At 44.5% G+C, this 24688-nt stretch overlaps 1 protein-coding gene across 3 annotated transcripts in view; it reads left to right on the top strand.

The window, feature by feature from the left end:
- The window catches only part of ARHGAP25 (Rho GTPase activating protein 25), an 82753-nt gene extending 59483 nt beyond the window's left edge, over window positions 1-23270 (top strand). For all 3 annotated transcript variants that reach the window (XM_037048202.1, XM_037048200.1, XM_037048201.1), the window contains 7 exons: window positions 6363-6570; window positions 11304-11436; window positions 12489-12562; window positions 14114-14235; window positions 15038-15234; window positions 18187-18719; window positions 21297-23270. In XM_037048202.1, coding sequence (XP_036904097.1) covers window positions 6363-6570; window positions 11304-11436; window positions 12489-12562; window positions 14114-14235; window positions 15038-15234; window positions 18187-18719; window positions 21297-21504 — 1475 coding nt within the window. In that variant the 3' untranslated portion in view covers window positions 21505-23270. The remainder of the gene's footprint in view (window positions 1-6362; window positions 6571-11303; window positions 11437-12488; window positions 12563-14113; window positions 14236-15037; window positions 15235-18186; window positions 18720-21296) is intronic.
- The last annotated feature ends 1418 nt before the right edge of the window (window positions 23271-24688 follow it).

The following is a 24688-nucleotide window of genomic DNA, read 5'->3' as shown; positions in this document are numbered from 1 at the left end:
CGTCTTCTGTCTTACTCCTTCCCTGGAACCTTCTTGAGTTTCACTGGGATGTCTCAGTTCATCTATGTCCCCTTATCTAGGCTATTTCTTGTGCACCCGGGATCAGAGGGTGGCAATCAGGACCCAGAAGTCAGAGGGAGGGAGAACTGAAGATTAGGTATCTGGAGTTCCAGGGATGTTTCATGCTCTGAACTCCTCATATATAATCTGAGATGAAGAATGACAGAGCCTGACCTAGACAAACAAAGAAGCATACAAACAAACAAGGATGCTCTTTCTATCATATGAGAAGAGACCCTGTTGGTCCCAATGTCTGTAGAGCTTGCAGCAGTCACCTCTTGCTGGAGAGAATAGCTTTGGCTGATTTGCAGGCTGGAGACAAAGTTTGAAGCCTTTATCATATGGCTGATATTTAATAAGGCATTGAGGTTACAAAGTATGTGCAGATGAGGAAAGGAAAGCCTGGGACACTCTGACATTTAGAGGACAGGGAGAAAAGGAGGAATCATCAGAGAAGGCTGAGAAGGAGCAGCTAATGAGATAAATGGAGAACTGAGAGCGTGGCAGACCAGAAGCCATGTGAAAATGTGTCTCAGGAAGAAGGGATGATTTGCTGTGTCACATGTTGCTGATAGAGAAATTAATATGAAGGCAGAGAATGTGACCCCAGGATTAAAAAAAATACAAAGTAAGCCATTGATCTTGACAAGTGCAAGTATGAAGAAATGCTGATCAGGGTTCATTCAGGAGAGACAAGGCTGAGAACAGAGGGGTGGGAGACAGCAGGTAATAACAGCTTATGGAGGACCGGTCCATCATGTGCCAGGCTCTGTGCCAGGAGATAAAAATAGATGGTGAGCCAGACAGGCTGTCGGCCTTTGAGGAGCCCACAGTCCAGTGGAAGAGAGAGATGTTTCAATAAATCATTGTAAAACTCCATGATAGGTGGTTTGAATAGAGGCATATACAGGGAGCTCCGTGAGCACAGAGGAGACTGAGTGAGTCCCTCTGAGGTAAAGACCTTTGCACTCAGCCTGCAGTAAGATCAGGTTTCTAGGTGGGGAAAAGAAGGAAGGGCATTTGTTACAAGAGCAAAGACCACTTTTTTTCTTTAAAAAAAGATTTTATTTATTTGTTTTTAGAGAGGGAAAGAGAGGGAGAAAGAGAGGAGAGGAACATCCATGTGTGGTGGCCTCTTGCACACCCCCTACTGGGGTCCTGGCCTGCAACCCAGGCCTGTGCCCTGACTGGGAATCAAACCGGAGACCCTTTGGTTCACAGGCTGGCACTTAATCCCTGAGCCACACCACCCAGGGCAAGACCATTTTTCATTGTTTCTGTCATAATCTCCAGCTACCAAAGAGGCTTGCCCACAGCAGATGCTCAGTCTATATTTGCTAAATGATTTGTGAATTCCAATGAGGGCAATATGCAAAAAACAGAGTTTGCAAAAGAAACTAGTACAGTAATTTTGAAGTAGCATCAAGGGTAGAGAAAAGAATCAGTTGAAAGTGCATTTTAGGTTGTACTAATCTATCTGGAGGGAAAGAGGAGTGTTGCAGATAATTGGAACACTCGTACATTTGCTACTTGGGTTAGTTGAGTGCAGGTACCTTGTGTTAATGGCTTTGTATCTTCAGGAAATGGCTTTGTATGCCTAGGAAAGTGTCTGGTGCTTGATTGCTGGATTGACTGAATGCTGTTGCCTGCAAGGAAGGCTACAGGAGAAGGGGTGATTTGTGAGTGTTGGGAGCAGATGAGAGTGAGATTGAAGAGGACACTGGGAGAACTGTCATTATATATTGGACTAATGGAATAGAGAGGGGGAAGGGAAAGAAATGATAGAGAAAGAGATAATGGACATAGAGAGATCTGGACCAGATATGTGGGCTTTAAGTTACCAGTCTGTAGGTGATATTCAGATGTATGGAATTATATGACCTTTCCCAAGGAGAATGTCTAGAGTGGGAGGACAACTGAGCTGGAGTGCCAGGAAGTGACACAGAAGGTAGAGGAAGGGGCACAAAAAGGGGACTGCAAAGGAGCCCACAGGGATGTGGGAATGAAATGAGACTGGATGGTTTTGTAGTCATGTAGGGAGAAAGTCTTGAGGAAGAAGAATCAATACCATCAGAGTCTTCAGTGAAGACCAATAGAGTGTGGAATAAACACAGGTCAGATTTGCTCTGTGTTTTTATTGACCAGATTAGCTGGAAAAATGCAGGTTGATTAAACCAGATGGGGATGTGTCAAGGGGTTGAAAAGTGAATGCTCAGGGGAAGAAGACTCTGAGTATGGATGACTCTTTTGAGAAGTAGACACATTTTTTTTTCCTCAATTTTTTATTTAATTATTTTTCAAGTACAGTTTTCTGTCTATTACTCCCATCCCATCCCACCCCCCGTCCTCCCCCCTCCCTCCCATTTCCACCCTTCTCAGTTGTTGTCCATGTATCCTTTATATAGGTTCCTTAGACACATTTTTTTGATGAGTATACTGGTGAAGAGAAGCAAGGTGAGTATTGGTTGTTTGAGATGTGGGGTAGGAGATTAGTCTTTAATAAATTGACAAAGACTTAAACTCAGGTGAACTCTTTTAATTGAAAGAGAAAAAAATTAAAATACAAAAAAAAGTGAAATCCTAGAAGAGGTGAAAATGGATGGAACACACAGTTCTAGGAAACATCACCTTAGATGAAAGCACAGAGTTCTTTTCTTCTTCTGAGAAAGACAGGCAGACAGAGTGGAGGAAGGATGAGAGAAGCAGAAACTGGAAATGAGGGAGTTTACTCATGATATCCTCAATTTGGGGAGATAAGGGAAGAGGAGACAATATTCACTCACTGAGATTGGAGAAGGAATGGTAGTGAGCTCAAGGTGGGTGGTGAAGGTTTGGAACCAAGATCTTAATGAGACTGGAAATACAAATTTCCACGGTCCATTCTGCTACCTTCCCTCGTGGCTCTCCATGGCCTGATGAGGGCAAGGAGAGACTAGTGGAAATTGGCAGAGTGGAGATGATGGAAAGAAAAGAAAATTTGGGAAATGAGTGTGCTGGTGAGAGTGACATTGAAATGACTGACTGTGGAGTATGGGAGGAAAGAGAATGAACGCAGGACAAGGCCGACAGACTCAGAGGACTGACTGTGCCGCGGGGTGTGAAAGGAGCTTGACTTCAGATCCCCTGTGAATTAGAGCTTCTGCCTGGGACCTCAGAAATGCAGCTCACATTTGACAGCTCTGATGTCTCCGTGCACACTGTCACATTATGTTGGGGAGGTCTTTCCTTAATGGGGTCCAGTGGGCCCCTTGGTCTCAAGTTTCAACTGCTCTGAAACACATCCACCTCTACGTTTGAAGTGTTCTTCCCTGGACCCCTCGAAGGGAATTTTACAAATGCCATGTAGTCTATATATTAAGTCAGATGACTTCAATTATTTCCCTCCAATTTGGTGAAAATATCTTTCCAGCTCCTCTCATGGACCAATAGGAATCTTATTCTATATTGCATTGACATTCTCTAATTGTTTTTCATTATTTTATATGGGGTTCTTTTATTTACACAATCTGATGGGACACTAGTTCAACATAAGATTTCCTTTCCTGAATAGCCCATTAATAGGCCTGCTGCTGGCACATGGCAGGACACTAAAAAATGTTAGTGTGGAGCTGAATTTATCTACTGAGGAGATCTCTGCTAGTGTTTAAGCTAAACAAATGCCCAAACTAATATTAGTCATGGAAAGCATTTGCTTGAAGATGAAATAATACATTAAACAATTTAGCAAAATTTGTTGACTTTCTACCTTTTTCCAGGTTGTATGCTAAACACTGGGAATATAAAGAGACCATCTCATATTTCTAGCATTGGGGAGGCTACAGTCACACAGAGGGCACAGGGACCTACAAATAATTACAGCACAGTGTGGAAAGGGGTTGGGGTATTCGAGAAGGATATGGGTACACAGAGTAGAGAGAGAATCTCTCAGGCTGGGGTCATGGAAGGTTTAGCAGAGGTGGTGATATTTGAATCAGGCCAAGGAAGACAAATAGAATTCCAGCAGACAGTGAGGGGAGAGATGAACAGACTAGGCAGTGAGAAGAGACCGTCCAAGGGCATGAAGACTGGGGAGGACTGTGGGCTTTGGGAACACGAGGGTGAGGTGCCTTTGGGGGAGTGGCAGGAAGTCGGGCCAGAAAGATAGGAGGGGGCCAGGCTGAATGCCAACCTAAAGAATGTCAGCACCAGCTCTCAAACCTCAATCACAAAAATATTTAATCGGTTTCACTGAAACGCAAGTAAAATATACAAGAGCTCAGCAGGTCTGGTTGGGAGTGGGCTCAGGGGTGTCCAAACTTTTGGCATCTCTGAAGCCATACCGGAAGAGGAAGAGTTGCCTTGGGCCACACATTAAATACATTGTGACACATAATCACAAAAGATATATTATGTTTTAGGTAGATTTACAGTTTGTGTTGGGCCGCATTCGTAGTCATCCTGAGCTGCATGTGGCCCGTGGGTTGCAGGCTGGACTCCCCTGGTAGCAGGGGGAACACAGACCCACTTGTCCTGCGGCTCCTAGGTCCCAGGCCCTCACCTCTCATGCTCACAGTGTGGGGAGGGAATGGCTGCAGAGGAAGCCCCTAGGACTTTGAAGGGTCATTTGAAAAACACTCCTGTAGCAATTTGGGAAGAAGTGGATGGCGATTAAGAAGAGGGGGGAGTGTGCTAAGGTAGACCAGAAGTTTAGAAGGATAAGTAGCAGGAGGGCTTTGAACATATTAGAAGAGAAGAAACACAGTCATTGGGGAGAGAGGAGTCCAGCCTGGCGTGGCCTAGGGCAGTAGATGGGGGTAGAAGGGACATAGGAGATTCAAGACTCATTACAGCTCTTTACAAGTGGAATCCACATTAGTCAGAGACTGGGTCTAGGGTACCAACTAGGGAAAGAATCATGGGGAAAACCAAAGGGCTTTGGGAACCTGTGTCCATGGGTTGAAGTGGTTGGTGGCACACAGCCCTAATTATAACAGAGGGAAGCTCAGGCAGGACAGAGCTGAAGCCGTGACCTGTCTTCTGAACCTCCAGGATCCAAAGGGCATGGGGACCTGGAGGGGAAAAAATGAGTAGCCAATGATNGGGTCTAGGGTACCAACTAGGGAAAGAATCATGGGGAAAACCAAAGGGCTTTGGGAACCTGTGTCCATGGGTTGAAGTGGTTGGTGGCACACAGTCCTAATTATAACAGAGGGAAGCTCAGGCAGGACAGAGCTGAAGCCGTGACCTGTCTTCTGAACCTCCAGGATCCAAAGGGCATGGGGACCTGGAGGGGAAAAAATGAGTAGCCAATGATTATCTCAACTATAAACTAAGTTTGTTACAGCACTGGGGTGAGGAAAGGCCAGAGCTGAGTGCTAAGAGCGCCAGGGAGGCGCTGGCCCACGCATGCTCTGCTGGAGGCAGTGTAATTTGGAACAATATTTTTGGAAAGCAATTTGCATACCATTGAGTGATACAAATGTTCAAGCCATATGACCTGGTAATTCTACATGTGGGACTTTGCCCTAAAGAAATAGTTCAAAAAAAAAAATAAAAAGCCTATGTTCATTCATCCAAATGTCAAATGATAAAACAATGAATTAGAAATAATACATTGTACTATGTACATTCCAGGAACTCTGCTAGGAGAATAAATAAATATGTTCTCTGTGTGGCAATGTTAATAATAGTAAAACATAGTAAACAACCTAAATTATTAAAAATGCCACAATTGTTTAATGTGCTCTGAGACATCCATGGGACAGACTGTTCTGCTTTAATGCTATATGACAAGCAGAACATTCAAAATGACCTGGTGGCTGCTCCAGTTAAGAGCACATTCTCTTCATTTACTGCCTGGGCTTGAATTTTGACTGTGAAATGCCCTGGTAGTTGACCTTGGCAAGTTCATCAGTGTCATAGGGTTCAGTGACTTTAATAGTAAGGTGGGTATGACAACAATACCACTTTATGGGATTGCTGTCGAGATTACATAAGAAAAGATGTGCAAAGTGCTAAGCACAATTCCTAGCATACAAGTAACAATCCACTTTTACGGAGAAAAAGTGGGTTATTATTTTAAATACATAAATATGTGTGTCAATGGAAAAAGACTGACAGAGACTTGCCCAATTTCCAGGCCCAAATTTATAGGCCCAGGAAATATTGTGGGTGATTTGTTTCCTCTGTTTTGTTTAGTATCATTTTCGTAAAGCCTTTGAAGTCATAGACAACACAGAGAACCAAGAACTAGGCAAAGCGCTTTGGCCTGTCACTTTATCCAAGGGAAGTCAGATGGATATGTCCTGTTTTTCTCTTCCCAGCGGTGTTTGGCCAGCGCTTGGATGAGACTGTAGCCTATGAGCAGAAATTTGGCCCCCACCTGGTGCCCATCCTCGTGGAGAAGTGTGCAGAGTTCATCCTTGAGCATGGCCTGAATGAAGAGGGCATCTTCCGACTGCCTGGGCAGGACAACCTGGTGAAGCAGCTCAGAGATGCTTTTGATGCAGGGGAGAGACCTTCCTTTGACAGGTATGTGTCTACACCTTGCTGTCTCCTCTGCCTTGGATAAAAGGATCTCTCTTTTCCAGTTGAGCTGTGGGACTCACACAGACACTTTTAAGAGCCTTGGCTTGCAACAGAAAGGGCCTTTTGTGTTGCTCGTTCTTCAGAATTTGGAGTCCGAGCGCAGTTAGGACTGCCCTTTTATTGCAGTTAGGTGAGCATGGTGATCAGTTACCTGAGAGATAGGAGAGCCAGCTGGGCAGAGTCAGCAGAAGTTTAGCATACAGGGGCAGGGAAATGTGAAGCAGGGAAGAAAAACAGGCCCTAGCTTCAGGCCCAGCCTTTGGGGCAGCTAAGAACCGTGGAGCTGAGTTGGCTGTACAACAGACTGCAAGGCGGAAGATGCACCTTGTCTAGACCCATCGGCTCCGATTGTCTTCCTCAGCTGTCCTGAAGTCGCAGAACCAGGACTTGTTAGTTTGGGAAAGCACAATATTATCCAACTCTGAATTTAGTTCTGAGCCCTTACGGAGGGAGTGTGTAGTAACAGGTTTTCAGCCTGGTGTTCTCTTCAGTGGAGTTGACCAGCCCTGTTTGGGACTTATCATATGTAGGGGCACTTCTTCCCCGCCCTCCTCATCCATGCAGGGGCATTTCTCCCTGATCCTCTCTATCCATTTCCCCTGTGTCCCCCTCACCCCACCTCCTCCAGCCTCCCAGCTGAGGTTTTCTTGCCTGCCGTGCTCAGCTGGTAGACTGCTACCCTGACATAGCACATGCTCTGCCTGTTGTGCAATATTTACCTTGGTTGCCTGCGTGCACTTGTCCTGCTGACAAGAAAGAGTCATTGTTCTTTCCAAATCAGCAGCCCATAAACCAAGATTGAGCAAGACAGGCCTGAACACTATCCAGTTTACAAAGGTTGACATTCCTCACGGGCTTATTTAGGACTGAGGAGCAATGCTGACCCTGGGGCAAGAGCAAATAGCTGGGATTCATGCTGTGTGAACAGTCTCGCTGCTTACCTCTTCCTCCCCTCTCACGTCAGTCCCCAATCTTGTTCTTTCTCCCTCCAAAGCTTCTCTAAGACCCTTCTGTTTCCATTCTCACAGCCACTGAGTTTGGACCACCATAGGTCTGTCTTTGCTGTCCTCGGCAGGTAATAGGTTAATTTAGCAAGGGTGCTCTATTTCAATAGGAAAGCAATGGGTGGAGTTGTTCCTGGAACTATAGCAGGTTAAGGACCTTTCAGTGGCACCATAAATTGCTTTTAATTATCAGGCACCTGTTCAATTAAGCTCAACACCTTTATATTCAGTTTTCTTCTTATGATTTTAATTAGTTTTGAGTTGATCAAAAGATACAGGTGGGTTGTTGCAAAAGCAATGTGAAGTCAGCCAGGAGGCACACAGGTGATTTTAGGGGTTTGCCAAATCCCTGCCCCAGGCTTGAGTTTATGCATCTATAAAATCGGCCTGGGTGGTAGAGTCAGAGTCTTTGATTCCTCTGAAATACTGGGGACTGGAAGGAGGAAAGTTATCACACATCTCCACCTCCAGAACTGAGGAGTTCACGCATTCTGAAATAGGAAGGGTTCTTCAGGGTCTACCCTGGACTGACGCTGGGGTCCACGTGACCCTTGCGGGTACTCATTTAGACCCTCAACATTGATCACATGTGCAGTTTCACTATGAGTTCCCCAAATCACCTCACTGGAACAAAGAAAAACAAGGGAGCTCTAATTTATGGTTTTATTGCAGGTGTGTCTGGCTCTCATTCAAGATATAAACATGAGTTTAATGATCTCTTTGTCCGGTCTCCACCAGGCTGGATACTGCCCAGCTCCAAGGCTGATGTACTTCCGATGCCTATTATTTCTGTGAGAAACGCACATAGGCCTCCTGCATTGGAGGGTCCGTGCTTCAGGGGAAGGGTAGGTAGAGCCGTTTGAGGAGCCTTGGCTAATCTCTGGTGGACCAGGGGTCCAGCTCACGAGCCACCTGACTCCTGATTTGCTCGTAGTCCTTGATTTAAAAAAAAAAATTATTTAAGGATGTTTTGTGGGGTTGGAGGAACAGCAAGTGTAGAAAATATCCTGCTGGAAACTTAGACAATAATAACGACATCTGAGTCCGCCCTGCTCCATTGAGGTACAGACATTAAACCAAAAATTTATAGAAATAACTGCATGATCTTCATGTGTTAAGTGCTAAAGATGAAAAATAGATGGTACTATGAGAATTTAGAACAGGGGCTTTTGATATGGTCTGATAAATTTAGGAAGGTTTCCAGGAAAATGGCATTGAAGCTGAGACACAATAAACAAGCATGAGGAGTGAGCCAGGCGAAGTAGCCCTATTTTCCCCTGGTCAAATGAATCGGGCAGCTCTCTGGGGTCCTGGTGTTCTCAGGATTTATAGAGTTAACTGTGTTCTTTGGTTATGACTTTGAAGTACCTATACTGTATTTGTGGCTAGCCCCCTTCTCTTCCCATGTTGGATATTTTTGCTGACTTAGTGTCTCCTGATTCAACTGTCTAGTAGTTTTTCTCTTTTGTTTTTGTTGTTTCTCTTCAAAAGATTCTGTTTCGTTGATGTATCATCTATGCCGTTTTTCTCATTTCAAATTCTTTGTTTTTTACATTCTTTCCACGGGTGTGTTTTGAGTGCTGGAGGCCCAAAGGCAGGAGGCTAGATAGAAGGCTGAGCCTGCTCCTGACAACAAAGAAACAAGCAACAAAAACAACAACGTCCTGAAAACATGGAGTGGAAGGAGGAGAGGGACTTAGATGTTTTCGTGTGACATTCAGAGGGTAGAACTGAGGGGTTTGGGAGACGAATTGGATATGGGGTCAGGTAGCGGCCCTAGTCAAACGGAAGACCCTAGATTCTGATTAAGACCTGGGTGGACGGTGGTGCAGGGACATTAGGAGGATGCCACTCCTGCGAGTTGCCAACTGGTAGTCTTTCTGACACTTTCTTGGGAACTTCCTGTGCATTTCAACAGGAGAACTTTACCCAGGATATTTTCAGGCAGTGACTCAGCAGGGAAGTCTTTTTCAGAGTCCCCACCCCTGGTTTCCGGAGGGCAGCCATGGAGCACAGACACACACCTCGCCAGCTGAGGAGCAGGGTCCTTGGGCAGCAAAGTGGGAGACTTCAAGAAGGCAGCTCCCACCCCTGGCTGTCAAAAACAAATTTTAAAAATATTTGCATGCAACATGAAGACAGAGCTATATTGTCAAGCCCTGGTGTTCTTGTTTCCACTTTCTCAAATGCCTCCCTTCTCCTGTCCAACCCACCCATCCCGTCTCTCACGCAGCAGATTCCCACCCAGCAGATTCTCTACTCCCGACTGCTGAGAAAGGGGGACGCTCAAATGATCTGAACCTCTTACCATATCACAGCTTTCCAACACCACCGAGACTGTCTCTTAAGAACACCACTTTTTCTTGATATGAAATAAATTAATATTTCTTCACTAATGAGCTCCAAGTATGCGGTAGACTCGGGCTTATTTTCTCTATGGAAAAAATGCAATAGGTCTATAAACCAGGGGTCAGCAGATGTTTTTTAATAGGCCACATCTTAAATATTTATGTTTCGTGGGCTGGACAGATGGTCTCTACTACAACTACTCAACTCTGCTCTCAGCTCAGCTCAGCCAGAGACTCTACAAAATGAATGGGCATAGTTGTGTTCCTGTTGCACTTTATTTACAGATGCCGAAATTAAAATTTTATATAATTTGTACATGCCACGAAATGTTCTTTTTATTTTTAGTTATTTCTCCAACCATTAAAAGGTGTAAAAGCCATTCTTAGCTAGCTGGCTATACAAATTACAGGCAGTGGCCAGATTTGGCTCTTGGGTCAAGGTGTGTCGACCCCTGCTGGAAACCAGAGAAGCTGCATTGCGCTGAAGAGCAGTCCCTTCCTGCTAATCGGGAGATCAGATAAATGTTGTCTCAGTTCCTGCAGCAGGGTCTCCTCCCCTTACCCTCCAGGCTGATACACATGCTGCCTGCTTCATGCTGTGGCTGTTCACTAAACAGATCTTGTCTGACGAGTCTCCTGTGGCTCCCAGCTCTGCATTAAGTGTCTCTTCCCACATTTCCACACAACCCCCGGTCCTGGACATCCCTTGTCATGGTCCTAACCACACAGTATTGTAACGACTTGGTAAGATCGGAGATGGCGCAGCCCTGTGGTTCAATGACGTGAGGGTTCCTGTGTGTCCCTTGGGTTCGCTGCTGAAATCCCTGTGCCTGACATAGTATCTTGCATCTAGTGAGTTCTTTCAGTGCTTGTTGATTGAATGAATGATTGCATAAGTATATGAATGAATCCCAGAACTATTGTAAGGCTCTGAGGGATCAAATAGATGGATGGACCATGAATATAAAGCAGTTATCACATGAAAAATGAGGTACTAAGTACAGAATGCTAAATTGTGAGGTGCTAAGTGACTTGGAGAAAGAAGAAAGCAATGAAGATTAAATGGTTGAAGATTTAATGAAAAAGTAAACCTTGAACTTTCCTTTAAGGCAGTTGGGTAGAATTGATAAAGGAAAAAGTGTTGGGGGTTATTACTCCACAAAGGAATTAGCTCCTATGTTTTGGTGGATGCACCTTTCTCAGACTCGACTCCTCTGCAAAGCTCCCCTTTGGAACGTAGGACTCTATTCAGTGGGTCATCAGTGGGGAGGTGAGGAGACTCCTAGAGTTTTGCTTTTAAAGAGCGTTGCTTATTTTCTTCCAGAGATACAGATGTGCACACAGTGGCCTCCCTGTTAAAGCTCTACCTCCGAGACCTCCCAGAGCCGGTGGTTCCCTGGAGCCAGTACGAGGGGTTCCTGCTCTGCGGGCGTCTCATGAATGCTGATGAGGCAAAGGTTGGTGTCTCAGAGAGTCAGGGGTCTCACTGGGAAAGAAGGTGGTGGTTACTGAACGCTGCCCTGGTAGGCAAGCAGCGGTGGGTCAGGGGCCTGTACCTTTTGGTGAGATACTTTGTCCAGCTGGAACTTCCTTGGCAACAAAAGGCAAATGAAGCCAATTATAGTGACAGCTTTCACAGGATAGAACAGTCCGATAAAGAATTGGAACATAATCAAATAGTGCACCACGTCACTTTAACGTCAATAAGAGAAGGGAGATGCACTGGAGAAGGGTTTCCAGCAGTACGGCCTGTTGAGACTCACGGGGACACAAGGTTAGGCTGGCCAACCTGGAAAGCGGGTGAAAGGTCAGAATGTGCAGTTCCATGATGACTATGTGTGCCAGACATGGGCCTACAAAGAACATGTGTGCCAGAGAGAGAAAGGGCAGGGAGCTCGTCTTTGTTCCTTTCAGCGGCCGCTGCCTGCAAGCGCTGTACCTCCCCGTGATAACTCCTCAGTTTGGTGTGTGTTTTTTAATAACTTTAAAAAAAGATTTTATTTACTTATTTTCAGAGAGATAGGAAGGGAGGGAGAAACATCAATGTGTGGTTGCCTCTCATGTGCTGCCCCCCCCCCCCCCCCCCCCCCCCCCCCCCCCCCCCNCCCCCCCCCCCCCCGGGGACCTGGCCCACAACCCTGGCATGTGCCTTGACTGGGAATCAAACCTGTGACACTTCGGTTCACAGCCTGCACTCAATCCACTTCAACTACACCAGCCAGGGTTTCAGTAACTTTTTATTTTAAAAAACTATAAATTCACAGATATTGCAAGGTGTCAGCCGGTTGTGTAGAGAGGCTCATTGTTTTTGCACAGTGTTACTTTTCCTGAGGCAAGGACTATTCAACAACTCCTACTCAAAATTGTTTGCTTAATGAATGCTTGAGATGTGACACTCCAGGAACACTGTCCAAGTACTACGTCTACACAGACACACCAATTATGTTCCAGGGTCTCGTTGTTGGCAAGGGAGCAGCCTCATTCACTGTTGTTAAAAATCTCTTTCCAGGCTCAGCAGGAGTTGATGAAGCAGCTTTCCATCCTTCCTCGGGACAACTACAGCCTCCTGAGCTACGTCTGCAGGCAAGTCCCCTGGTATTAGTTACTCAGTTTTCAATCACAGCAGAAAGAAGCCCCTGGGTAGAGAAGGAAAGGGTGTCTCTGTGAACTCAGGGATTCTGGTTTGGATCTTGGTAAGGTCAGCTCTATGCATAACTCCAAGGTAGTTTCCCATGTCCACGAGATAATGTAAATGATCCTCTGAAAATCGGATCAGCTCACAAATGTACCTGCTTCCTCCTTAGGCCCTCCCAGTGCTGTGCAGAGTCCTGGGACATGCAGGAGAACCCAGAATCTTTATGATGTTTCTAAAACTATCTCCTATATTCCTGACTATGAGCCATAAATTAGTGACCCAGAGACATACACTCCAGGCCACCCTTTCAATTCCTCTTTCTGGGGACCTGCTGTGTGTCACCTCTGTGGTAGCATGCACCCTGTGGGCATACCCAGATCTGTATGAGCTGGGAGCCTGGATCTCCTTGCCAGACAGAGCTGAAATTCACCTTAATTTAAAATACAATAATTTTTTGTAGTTTCCGGATTACAAAAAGTGATACATGCTTGATTTGGAAACCAGGAAAATGCAACATACTGTAAATAAGAAATAAAAATGACCCATAATCTTCTTACCCAGCAAAAATTATTATTAAGATTTGGATATTTTTCCTTCTGGATGTTTTTCTCTCTATGATAGTTTTTTTTACATATATTAATATAAATGCACTGGGACAATTTTTTATACCAAATTGGAATTATAGATCTATAATATGCACATATATGTATATATATAAATAGTTGTATCTTGCTTTCTTTTTTTGCTCAGTGTTTCATTGTGAGCATTCCCCTATGTCAGAAGACAGGATTATAAATAACTTTACAACATTCCATAAAGTTTCCTCACGTGGACACAGCAACCTTTATTTGATCATTTTTCTGTATTTGAAATTTTATTGTGCTTCAGTTTATCTATTTAAAGATAGTTTTTAGAAAAAGTATTTAGAAATTCCCTTGTTGATCTGTTTATTTTTTTAAATTGTGAATCTAAAAACTGCATGCCTCAAATGAATAGAATTATAGCAGAAATTGAAGGTTAATTATTGAGCACCTGCTGGGAATTTCAGATGCGTGGTGCTGTAATTGGAGGATGCGAGCAAGGAGGCACAGTGGACTCCCATCTCTGAGATTTTCCTCCCTGGAGACTTGGGTGGAATGAGTGCCAAGAGCCTTGGAAATAAGCTTATAAAAGCAGGACAAGTGTAGTCACCTATTTTAGTCCCTTTAGTCTCCTCTTAGTTCCCTGAACTGGATGCTGCTTTCTGCCAGTGTGACTCCCCTCTCTGTTCCCAGCCGAAGTCCACCACCTCAGCTGGACATGGCCTTCCTGGTTTCCATTCTTCCTTGATCTTGAATCTTTTGGGGTGGAGCTATAGTCTCATGGGAAGAGCAGGCTGATCCCATTCCTGAGATCAGGCGGAGTATTGAGATCCATCTCTGAGATCTCATTGGTACCTGGAAGTGCTTCCTTCTGGCAACATCCTGTTTCCTACTCTGGGATCTCCTGGCTGTCCACAGGTTCCTACATGAAATCCAACTGAACTGTGCTGTTAACAAGATGAGCGTGGATAACCTGGCTACGGTGATTGGTGTGAATCTCATCAGGTCAAAGGTAGAAGACCCTGCTGTGATTATGAGAGGTATGGCTGATCCTGTTGTAAGGCAGATACAGAGGGACTCACAGTTACAACACTAGCCCTTATGTCTGTGTACTGATCTGCAATTTACCATGAATTTTGAGCTGATCATCTTGTCTGAATTGTAGAATAGCCCTGTGAAGTCAGGAGGGCAGGAATTATGTCCATTTTCTAGATCACAGCAGAGGTTAACAAAGATTTGCCTAACATAGTACAATAGGCTAGCATAACAGTTAGCTAGTGTTTCTTAATCTTTTATTATGTTTAAATACCTCTAGCCAGAAAGAACAAACAAGTTTCGTTTTATAAGTCAGCTCACCAAAAAGGGTACTTGTAACGCTGTGTTGAAAAGGCTTTCGAGGCTGCGTATTAGATCAGTGAGCAACAGTCCTGCCATAGAGTACTGATGTCGACCATGGAGTTGGGGAGGCAGTGTGCCCGGCATGTATTCGCTATGTGTGCAGTAAGACACCGGATGTCATATTGAAGGCCACATTAGGAGAGATGGATGTTTTAATTTTTTCCACTGTTAGATTGCTAATGTCCTGATTAAACACTGACCCAGTGGAGTATTGGCTGAAAAAGTCCTCTTTTACCGCAATTCACATCCTTCTTTATTCCCATCCATTTCACTGTAATTTCCCACCTCAAGCAATTAAGAAGCATCCTATGAGGAGAAAAATGAGGTCTTTTGGGCCATGTGGTTTTAGAGTCCCTTTTGGAGACATCCCATGGGTAGAAACCTTTGGGGACTGCCTTCCTCCTGCCCCATGATCCGGCACTTCAAATCTCTTTCTTCTTTCAGGAACTCCTCAAATTCAAAGAGTGATGACCATGATGATCAGAGACCATGAAGTCCTCTTCCCCAAGTCCAAGGATGCACCCCTGTCACCCCCAGCCCCCCAAAATGACCCCAAGAAACCTCCCGTGGCTCGAAGCTCTGTGGGCTGGGATGCCTCTGAAGACGTCCCAATTTCTCGGACAAACAGCTTCAGTAACACGGTAAGGTGTAGAGAGCCCTCTTCCTTCCATTCGACTCTCTCTTTAATCCAGGTCATCCCATGTGAGAGCTGCTCTGGGTGGCAGTTTGGGGAGTTTTGGGTGATGCTGTGTCAGCGAGCACAGTTGGTACAGACTCATTTGAATGTGTCTCGAAAGCTGGGTGTCTTTCAAAATGTAGTCTCTGTTTGCATCGTGGAGGTGGAGTTAGTGACGTGTGTGCCAATCACCAGATGACTGAGCAATGGGGCTCTTTAGTGAGGGAAATACTTTGAAGAACAGTCAAGGCAAGTTCAATGGAGAAAAAGATACATCACCTTGTAAATGTTTTAGTGAGGGTTGTTGAAAATTCTGGGTCAAAGTTCAGAGAGAGCTGGTTTCCTACTAACCCATGAAACGTGATTTCTTTCTCAAAGCATGTGATGTGTTCGTGTAATATTTCTCATTCCCTGATAAGCTGTCTCAGCAATGTCAGCCCCCTCTTTGTAGTGAAGGGCTAGGGCTCATGTTCCCAATGTCAGAAAACTCTGCAGACTTTTAAATTTAGACTCTTTGAGGGCAACAATTCACAAAGGTCAAATATTTTCACATATTTATAGAAACAATTAAAATAAAAGAACATGTGAACTTTATATAGCAGCCTGATTCTTTATGTGTGATCAAGAAGCAAATTAAAAATTTTAAGTTGACTAGGTAATGTAAGTTACCTATAGTACTTTTAATCCCATGGGTGCTTAAGAAAGGATTGAAAAAAAGTAGTAGGTAGTGGTGGTGATGGTGGAAATGTTTCCTAAGTGGTCTCAGCACAATGCATCTTATTAACACTCAAAATTAAATTAATATTTAGAAATCCTCATACTTCATACAACGGAATCATCCTAGAGGTCCTTGAGACTACGCTTTCTTATGTTCACTGGACAGATATCTGTGTAATTGTGGGCAGCTATGCACAGCACTGCACTGGCAAATTTAAACAGATCACCTCTGGAGTCCTCACCATAACTCTGAAGTGTAGAATTTATCATGCACATTTTATGTTTGGTGACCTGATTCTCAGGGAGGTTGACCAGCTGGCCCAAGATGGCAACCCTAGAATGTTGCAGAATGAGATTTAGATATAGTTCTTGCCTCAAGGTCTAGGTACTTCCGACTTCTGATGAGCTTTTTGAAGCAGTTGATTAGCTAAAAGGGTTAGAAGGAGAACTTCAGCTCTCATTTTCTGATTTTACATTTAGGGTTCATTTCTTCTTCGTTCTTTTTCTTTTTAATTTAACTTAAAAGTATATAATATGGCCCTGGTTGGTGTGGCTCACTAGATCGAGTGCTGGCCTGAGAACTAAAGGGCCACAGGTTCGATTCCCAGTCAGGATACAAACCTGGGTTGCGGGCTAGGTCCCCAGTGGGGGCCACATGAGAGGCAGCCACACATTGATGTTTCTCTCCCTCTCTTTCTCCCTCCCTTCCCTCTTGAAACATAAATAAATAAAATATTAAAAATATATGCATATATATATATATGTAATATGTGCACATAGTTGAGAAGAATAAAAAAGAAGAAAAAGAGCTACACTGAGAAGTTCTACTCCCTTCTCTATCTCTACCCACTCTATTCTTCCCTGCCTTTATTACTTTCTTATATATCTTTCCAGTGTTCCTATATGCAAATATAAGCCGATAGGAATGTAAATTGTTATTTACTTCTCTTTTTACACAAAATGTAACAATCTCACATACTCTCACTCCACACGTACACACACATGCACTCACACACACACTTTCCTCTGTATCTTGAATTTCTCCACTTCAGTGTCAATACTAGAGAGCTTTTCATGTCAGTACACAGACAGCTGCCTCATATGACCTCATGATTTTAGCTGGTGTATAGTGTTCCATTCTGCACTTGTACCATAATCTGCTTAACCAGCTCCTGTAGATTTCATTCCTTTGTACTACAAATAAAGCTGCAATGAATGACCTTGACCATGCTTCATTTTACATGCAGGCAGATGTATTTCTGGGCTAAATTCCCAGAACTGTGATTGCTGAGTCAGAATGTAAATAGATTTGTGATGTGTAATTTTGATTAAAATTATCAAATGAAATTTGTGCCATTTTGTAGTTCCACTAGCAATACATGAAAGAACCCGTTTCCTTACAGCTTCACCAGCAGAGGTGTGTTGTCAAATTTTGGGGTCTTTTTTGGAGGGGCAGTATCCTTTTGATAGGTGAGAACTGATATTTCAGTAATTTTAATATGAATTTCTCCTACTATTAAAGAGTCCAATCATCTTTTCTTATGTGTAAGGGCCAGCTACATTCTCCTCTGTGAATCACCTTATCTCGTCCCTTGCTCATTGGCTATTGGTCTTTTTCTTTTCAATTGGTTATTGGTCTTTTTCTTCTCAATATTTATGAACTTTATATATTAGGGCAATTAGCTTGTTGGCAGTGGCTAATTGACAGCTTAGCCAATTTTTTGGCAAAATATTTTTTAAAATATTTTTAAAAATATTTTTTCCAGTTTATCATTCTTTACTTGATTTAGCATGTAGTGATTTGTTTGTTTTAATTTTGTTCATTTTAGTTTTGGGGGTCATACCATGTAGGTTGAACTTATCAAGCTTTTCCTTTATGGCTTTGGATTTTGAGTCATAGAAAGGCTTCCCCGTTCTGCAGTTGGAAAGGAATCCTGGCTTAGGACTCTTTTACCACAAACATACAATGCTTTACTTAGGTTTTCACCTGTAGAGTATGAGTTCCTTCAACTACAATGTTCTTTAAGAAAAAATGCCAGTCAGATAATCAGTTTGTCTGACCATTGAAGAGAATGTCTTCTAATCAGCTTCAAAGGTATGCTTCCCAGAGATACTTTCCTTTAAGTCTCTAATTCTTTTCTGGGGAACAAGATACGTGTGTGAAAAACCCATGTGAGATTCATGGTCATTTTTTTTCTAGACTAGTGATGCAGAAGCAACCAGCCCCACTGGACAACAGCCAAGTGACGTGTGTCTGGAAGACAGTAGCAAAGCTCCCAGGGAAAAACCAGGAGACTGGAAGCTGCAATCTCGGAAAAGGACCCAGACACTCCCTAATCGGAAATGTTTCTTGACAGCATCTTTTCAAAGTGCCAACAGCAGCAAGATGGAGATCTTCAAAAATGAGTTCTGGTCGCCTTCTTCAGAGGTGAAGGCAGGGGATGGGCATAGGAGAACGATGTCTCAAGGTGTGCCCAACCTTTCTGACTCCCAGAGGACTTCCACCTATGATAACATCCCTACTCTGCCAGGGTCCCCTGGGAATGAAGCCAGGGCACTCTCCTCTGGTGCCTCTGACTCCAAGAGAGATATTCTTTCCAACCCAAACTCTGAAACCAGGCTTGGGACAAAGAACTCTGGAGAAGAGGAACTTGAATCTTTGCAAAGGATGGTCCAGGACCTGCAAAAGGAAATAGAAACACAGAAACAAACATATGAAGAACAGATTAAAAAGTAAGTCACATATGGTGGGGAGCCACTTCCCTTCCATCTTTAGAAGCAGTAAGGATTATTCTCATCTGCCAAAGAATGACATTGTAAACCTTCACTTTAGAGAATACAGTAATCTATAGCAGTAAAAGGAATGATGAGATGACTAGATTAGTGAAAACTCTAATTTTAGATTCATGAAAAATTATGTAGCTTCAGTAGCTTAATCAACTATTTCCAAATGTTGATTCTTTAAGGATCAACATACCTTAACAAATTAAAAAGAACTTAAAGTTTTTTTCATATTAGTGTAATTTGTCCATTCTGACAGTATTTATTGAGCACCTATTGTGTGTGCTAGGTATCATCCCAGCTATTGGGGAATAACACTGAACAAAACAGACAAAAGTCCCTGCGTTAATGGAGCTGTCTTTCCAGTGGGAACAGATGGACAATACAAATAAGTGATGAGAATATGTGGTATGCCAGATGATGGAAAATGCCATGGGGAGAAATAAAGCAGGCCAGGAGGTCGGGGGATTTAAGACAGGGGTTCCCATGTTAAATAGGGTGGTCAAGAAGGCCCTCTGAGAAGATGGCATTAAAGCAAAGGCCTGAATAAGAAGAGGGAAGAAATCAGGTCTACGTGTGGGAGAAGAGCAGGCCAGGGAGAGAGAAGCAGATGTGCAGAGGCCGGGGGAAGGGAGTAGGTCTGGTGTGTTCATGCACCCTGGAGCGGGGGTGAGCTAGAACATGAGGAAGTAACTGAGAGCAGAGAGGGCAGAGAAGTGCAGGAGACGAGGGTACCAGTCAATCATTTGTAGAACTACAAGACTTGTGCGACACCTTGGCAGTGACCAGAACAATCCTGGAGAGACTCCCACTGTGCTCTAACATGAGTGTCACTGCTAGGGTGGGGCAAGAATGGGCTTCCATGGAGGCGGCCACTCCTTCTGAATGGAAGACTCTTCCGAGCCCATTGTCAGGGGCCTCCCACTCTTGGTGGAGGGAGAAGTAACAGTCCGGCAGTGTCTGAGTTTCATGCTTCAGGCATACCTTTTCATGTAACCCCCACAGCAACTGTTTGAAGTAGACAATATCCCCATTTTGCAGAAGAAAGGAGGCTCAGAAAGGACAAAGATTCCCAAAGGGCACACACCTAATCATTGGTGGGGCTGAGATTTGAACCTGGGTTGACCAGCTCCCAGGTCCACTCAGATCTTACCTCTCCACTGAAATTACTGGTCAAGATCCAGCGTAGTGTTTCATTTGAGATGTCCCCCAAAACAAGAGGTATGTGGAGAATTTGGAGAAGAAAACTAGATTTGTAATGGGAGGACCAGAGGGAATGAGACTGATGTAGTTTTATGAAGCAATGGCAGTGGTAGACAAGGCTCTGAAGAGGGGCCGTTACATGCTGGCTGGGGCAAAGCCATTGGAGATAGGAGGAGTCAGGCATGGGCTCGGATGGGAGCTCCAATCTCCATATAAAGTGGTCAGGCTGTTGGGGGAGCAGAGGCAGCACCTCTCAGAATTAAATTTCCAATCACACAATCTTCCCACAGGCCTGAGATGTCCTCTTTTAACTTAAAAAATGGCATATGGACTCTCATTCCTGAGAGTTAATTCAACACAGCCTGGTGCGGGGCACAGGGACTAGACTAAGGTTGTGGCCAGCAACAGTGAAAACCCTCTGAATTCAGGAATCTAATAGCTTCTTCACTGGGAGCGGGATTCAGAAGTGAGGGTGGGACTGCCAGAACTGCTGCTTTCAAAGGGAAGTTCCCTGGACTTCTCCAAATCTTTATCCCTAGGAGGCCTTGATAAGAGAAGGCGCTGGTCTGTACTCACTGTTGAAGCAGGATGAGAAGGCACTCAAGTGTAATAAGGGTGTTGGGAATCTGGAATATGAATGGGGCTTTAGCAGCCAATCAACTTTTTTGTACTGTTTTTCAATTACAGTTGTCCCAATTTTTCCTCCATTGCTCTCCCCTGCCTCGTCCATGCCCACCCCTGCAACCACCCACCCCCTCAGTCAATCCCCAGCCTGTTGTCCATGTCCATGGGTCCTTTATACATGTTCCTTGACTAGACCCTTCCCCTTCTTTCTCCTGCTATCCCTCTCCTCCCTCCCCTTAGTCTGTTCCTTGTTTCCACGTCTCTGGTTCTATTTTGCTTGTGTGTTTGTCTTTGTTCATTAGGTTCCACGTACAGGTGAGATCACATGGTATTTGTCTTTCGCTGCCTGGGAGGACTGGTGAAAGGTGCTTGGGGTGGGGGTGTTGAAATATACATAATTAGACATGATCCCTTCTTTCAAAGACTATTATCTAGTAGAAGATACAAAGTGTAAAATGACATGAAAAGAACAATACAAGAGATGTCACAATGTGGTGTTAAATGACAAAACAGGGGCTCGGACATGCTCTGGGAATTCGGGTTTTCCAGGGAGTGATCCTGTCAGGTTGGGACATAAATAAGTGGTGCAGGTTCGCTAGGGGTCTTATTATGTGGGAAGGAAAATGGAAAAGGTTATAAGAGTGAAGGTGGAGTCTAGAGGTAATACCCAATTCTTCCATTCCTTTCTTTCCTTCCTTGTAGTCTTGAGAGGGAGAACTATGACGTCTGGGCTAAGGTGGTGAGGCTCAATGAAGACTTGGAGAAGGAGAAGAAGAAGTCTGCAGCCTTGGAAATCAGCCTCCGCAACGTGGAGCGCTCCCTGGAGGATGTTGAGAGGAGGAACAAAACCTTGGAAGAAGAGGTCAAGGAATTTGTGAAATCAATGAAGGGGCCCAAGGTGGATGCGTAAGGGGCCAGGAGTGTGGAGCAGCCCACAGAGGCCCGACACTGCTCTCTTTTCCTTGCTGCCTGAGGTCTGGGAAGCAAAAGTACTCCCTAAGAGGAGAGGACATCTGGGGGGAAGATATCACATTTCCCAGTAAATGAATCGGTGGAATTTGCAGGAAGATGAGGGTGAGCAGGGACATGTGTGGACATCTATGACTGCCTATGGCTGTATTCAGAAGGATTGCATTATTCCACTGTGGTCTCAGGCTGAGTGAAATGGAACCTTCCATGGCTGGATGGCTAGTCCGATGGGGGCATTTGAGGCAGGCCTCATTCTAGGACCTAGGGAACAGGCTTCCCCCCAACAAAGCTGGACTGAGGCCTGGTTCTTTGCTTTCTGTGTGGAAGAATTCACTTAGTCAGATGGTCTCAGGGCGTCTCTGAGACACTGGGGCTGAAAATGATCTTTAGCGTTTGAGTGCTCACCATGGTTTTGAGGGGCTGCCCCTGCTGAAGCCAGAGCCCCGTTCTCCACTCCCACAGTGATGCACAATCTCCAGGGGTTGGAAACTCAAAATTACCACTAGCCTAAGAGAGAATGAACAGTAAACTGTATCTATGAAAGCAAAATCAATGACAAAATTATATTCAAATAAACAAACAAAAAAAGCAGGGCTGCTGATTCATACACCTTTGTGAGAGTTAGTAAAAGCCCTGCCCCCAACCCTCACCTCACCTGAGGCAGATGCACCCCTCACCAGGCCTATGGCCTGGTGAGCAGGACGCAGACTGGATTCCAGTACTTTCTTGCCTTTCAGTGGCCACAGTTGTGTTGTTATACCCACTCCAATGTGACTTCCTTAGAGGCTGGGTGGGGGTTTAGACAGTTGCAATCATCATCATAATATTTTTTCTGTTTCGCCAAAATACAGGTGATTTCACCCTTTAAAGGGACATTAGCAACTAGACTTTCCTAGACAGCAGACTTTTCCTTCCACAGTGAGCCAGCAGGCAGAGGCCCCTGATGAGGCCTTGGGACTTGATAGGTGAGATGGTGGAGTCTTTAGTGGTTTTCTAGTTGGGTGGTCTCCAATCTATTTTGGCCACGTACTCCTTTAGTAGAAAATACTTGTGCATGTATCCCTAATATAGGAATATATATTTATTTATAAATTACATACACATCCTATTACTGTATTGCTATGTCATGTATATTATAAAATATACACAGAATAGAAATTAGGTAATCAGATAAAAACAAATATAAGTAGATGGTCTCAAGTATGCTTTCTGCCCTAGAGACCTCTGGCCCAATTTCCCAGCAGGTATTGCCTGAATGAGTTTGGCTATGTCATCCCGTTGCTTCATTAAATTTACTTGAATTCTTGAAGCCACATGGCTTAGTCAGTGGCTCGAAGTCTGTGGTTACTACAGTGGAAGTTCAGCCTTCCCCAGTGTCTGCTCTACTACATTTTTCCTTTACTCTCTTTGTTTTCTTTTTTTTTTTCTCTTTCTCTGTTTGTGTTCCTCACTCTGGTTAGTTTCCCCTGGCCTGTGGCCATGACCTATTACTTACAGAGTGAAAGGTACACATGGGTGTGGGGTGGGAGTGTCAGTGTTTCTCAGTTCCACTACTCAGGCCCTGCTCCACCCACCCCAGCCCCTGCGGACTGACTGATGGAGGGAGAGACAACACCTGGGGCATTCTCTCAGGGGCCTGCCTGCAGAAGATTGGGGAGCTGGGGGAATCATTTGGAACATCATTAAATAAAGCAATCGAATATTTGATTTCCAGGGGGTTACTTTTTTTTAAATTACAGAGTAACAAACATGGGAACACTTATTAAACACCTAATTTGCATGGATGAGTGTGTGCAGTTCTGTCAGGCATCTATTCCCTCCCAAGTGATCCAGTGAGTTCCTCACACTGTTTGTCTGAGTGCTAAAACCTTGAATAAGAAGTAGCCGGCATCACAATTCCAAAGGAAACAAATATTTGTTTGAAGGCACAAACAGGAAGCCTAGTGCCTCATGTTTGAAGGTCCATGTTATAGGACTTTGCTGGGTCTGGGAGTGAGAGCTCAGGCTGAGCAGAAAGGCCACGTTTGAATACCAACTCCCTCCTGGTCTCACGACACCTCTGGTCCTGTCTTTTCCATCTGTACAATCAGATAGCACAGCTGCTCTTGCAGGGTCAGAAGTTGGAGTGTCGCTGCTTCTTCATGATTAAGAGGGAACCCTGCTTGCTGATGCTGCTCCTAGTTGCTCCTGGGCCACTTCCCATAAAAAGGGATCATAAGAAGGGGGTTTTCCAGGACTCCGAGACCTCACGAGTTCAAGGAGGGGCCAGGAAAGAAAACCTGGGGTCTGGTGATACTGTCTTCAGTGCCCCAAAAGGGTACACATGAGATGCATGAAGAGGTATCCTCACGTGGACCAAGGTGCCAGTTTCTGGAAAGCAGAACCCAGAGACTGATATATGTCATCAGTTCTATGACATTGGCCCCTGGAGCTCCTACCTTTAGTTTCAAAGCCCTTCCATAAGCAGTATCTACTAAATCTGCCTTTTTCCAACTGCCTGCCCCCTTCACCATACCCCCTCTTCTACCTTCAGAGACTGAGAGCCTAAAATGGTCTGCACTATGTGCTTGAAAACCCCTTGCCCTCCTCCTACTAAAATTCCTCATTGCCCTCACAGCCTCAAGCCTGGCACATAAGCACTTTTCTCTTGTGTTTGAGGCAGATCTGACAGTTTTCTAGTAAGTTTGTGCACCAGAGAGGACGCTTTGCATTTAGGGGATTGGCTGGGATGAATGCTGTCTTGGTCCATTCAGGTTGCTATGACAAAATATTCCAGGCTGAGCCGTGGTATTTATTTGTCAACGTTCTGGAGCCTGGGAGTTTAAAATTAAGGCCAGGTGAGGGTTCTCTTCCAAGTTGCAGACTGCTCCTTGCATCTTCACGTGGTGGAAGGATTAGGGACCTCTGTGGGGTCTCCTTTATAAGTCACTAGTACCATTCACAAGGGCTCCCCTGCTGTGATTTATGCACAACTCAATGGCCTCACCTCTTAATACCATCATCTTTGGGGGTTGTGAATTCTACATTTGAATTTGGGGGTGGGTGGGAACAGACACTCAGACATAACAATGGCATTTGGTCCAAGTCTGAGGCCCAGAGATCCAGTGTGGCATCACCGGTACAGA

The sequence above is a fragment of the Sturnira hondurensis genome, unplaced genomic scaffold (genome assembly GCF_014824575.4).
Source record: "Sturnira hondurensis isolate 20B ecotype Veracruz unplaced genomic scaffold, ASM1482457v3 Scaffold0006413, whole genome shotgun sequence".
NCBI lineage: Eukaryota > Metazoa > Chordata > Mammalia > Chiroptera > Phyllostomidae > Sturnira > Sturnira hondurensis.
The sequence above is the reverse complement of the archived record's forward strand: the minus strand, read 5'-3'. Positions and strand labels throughout refer to the sequence as shown.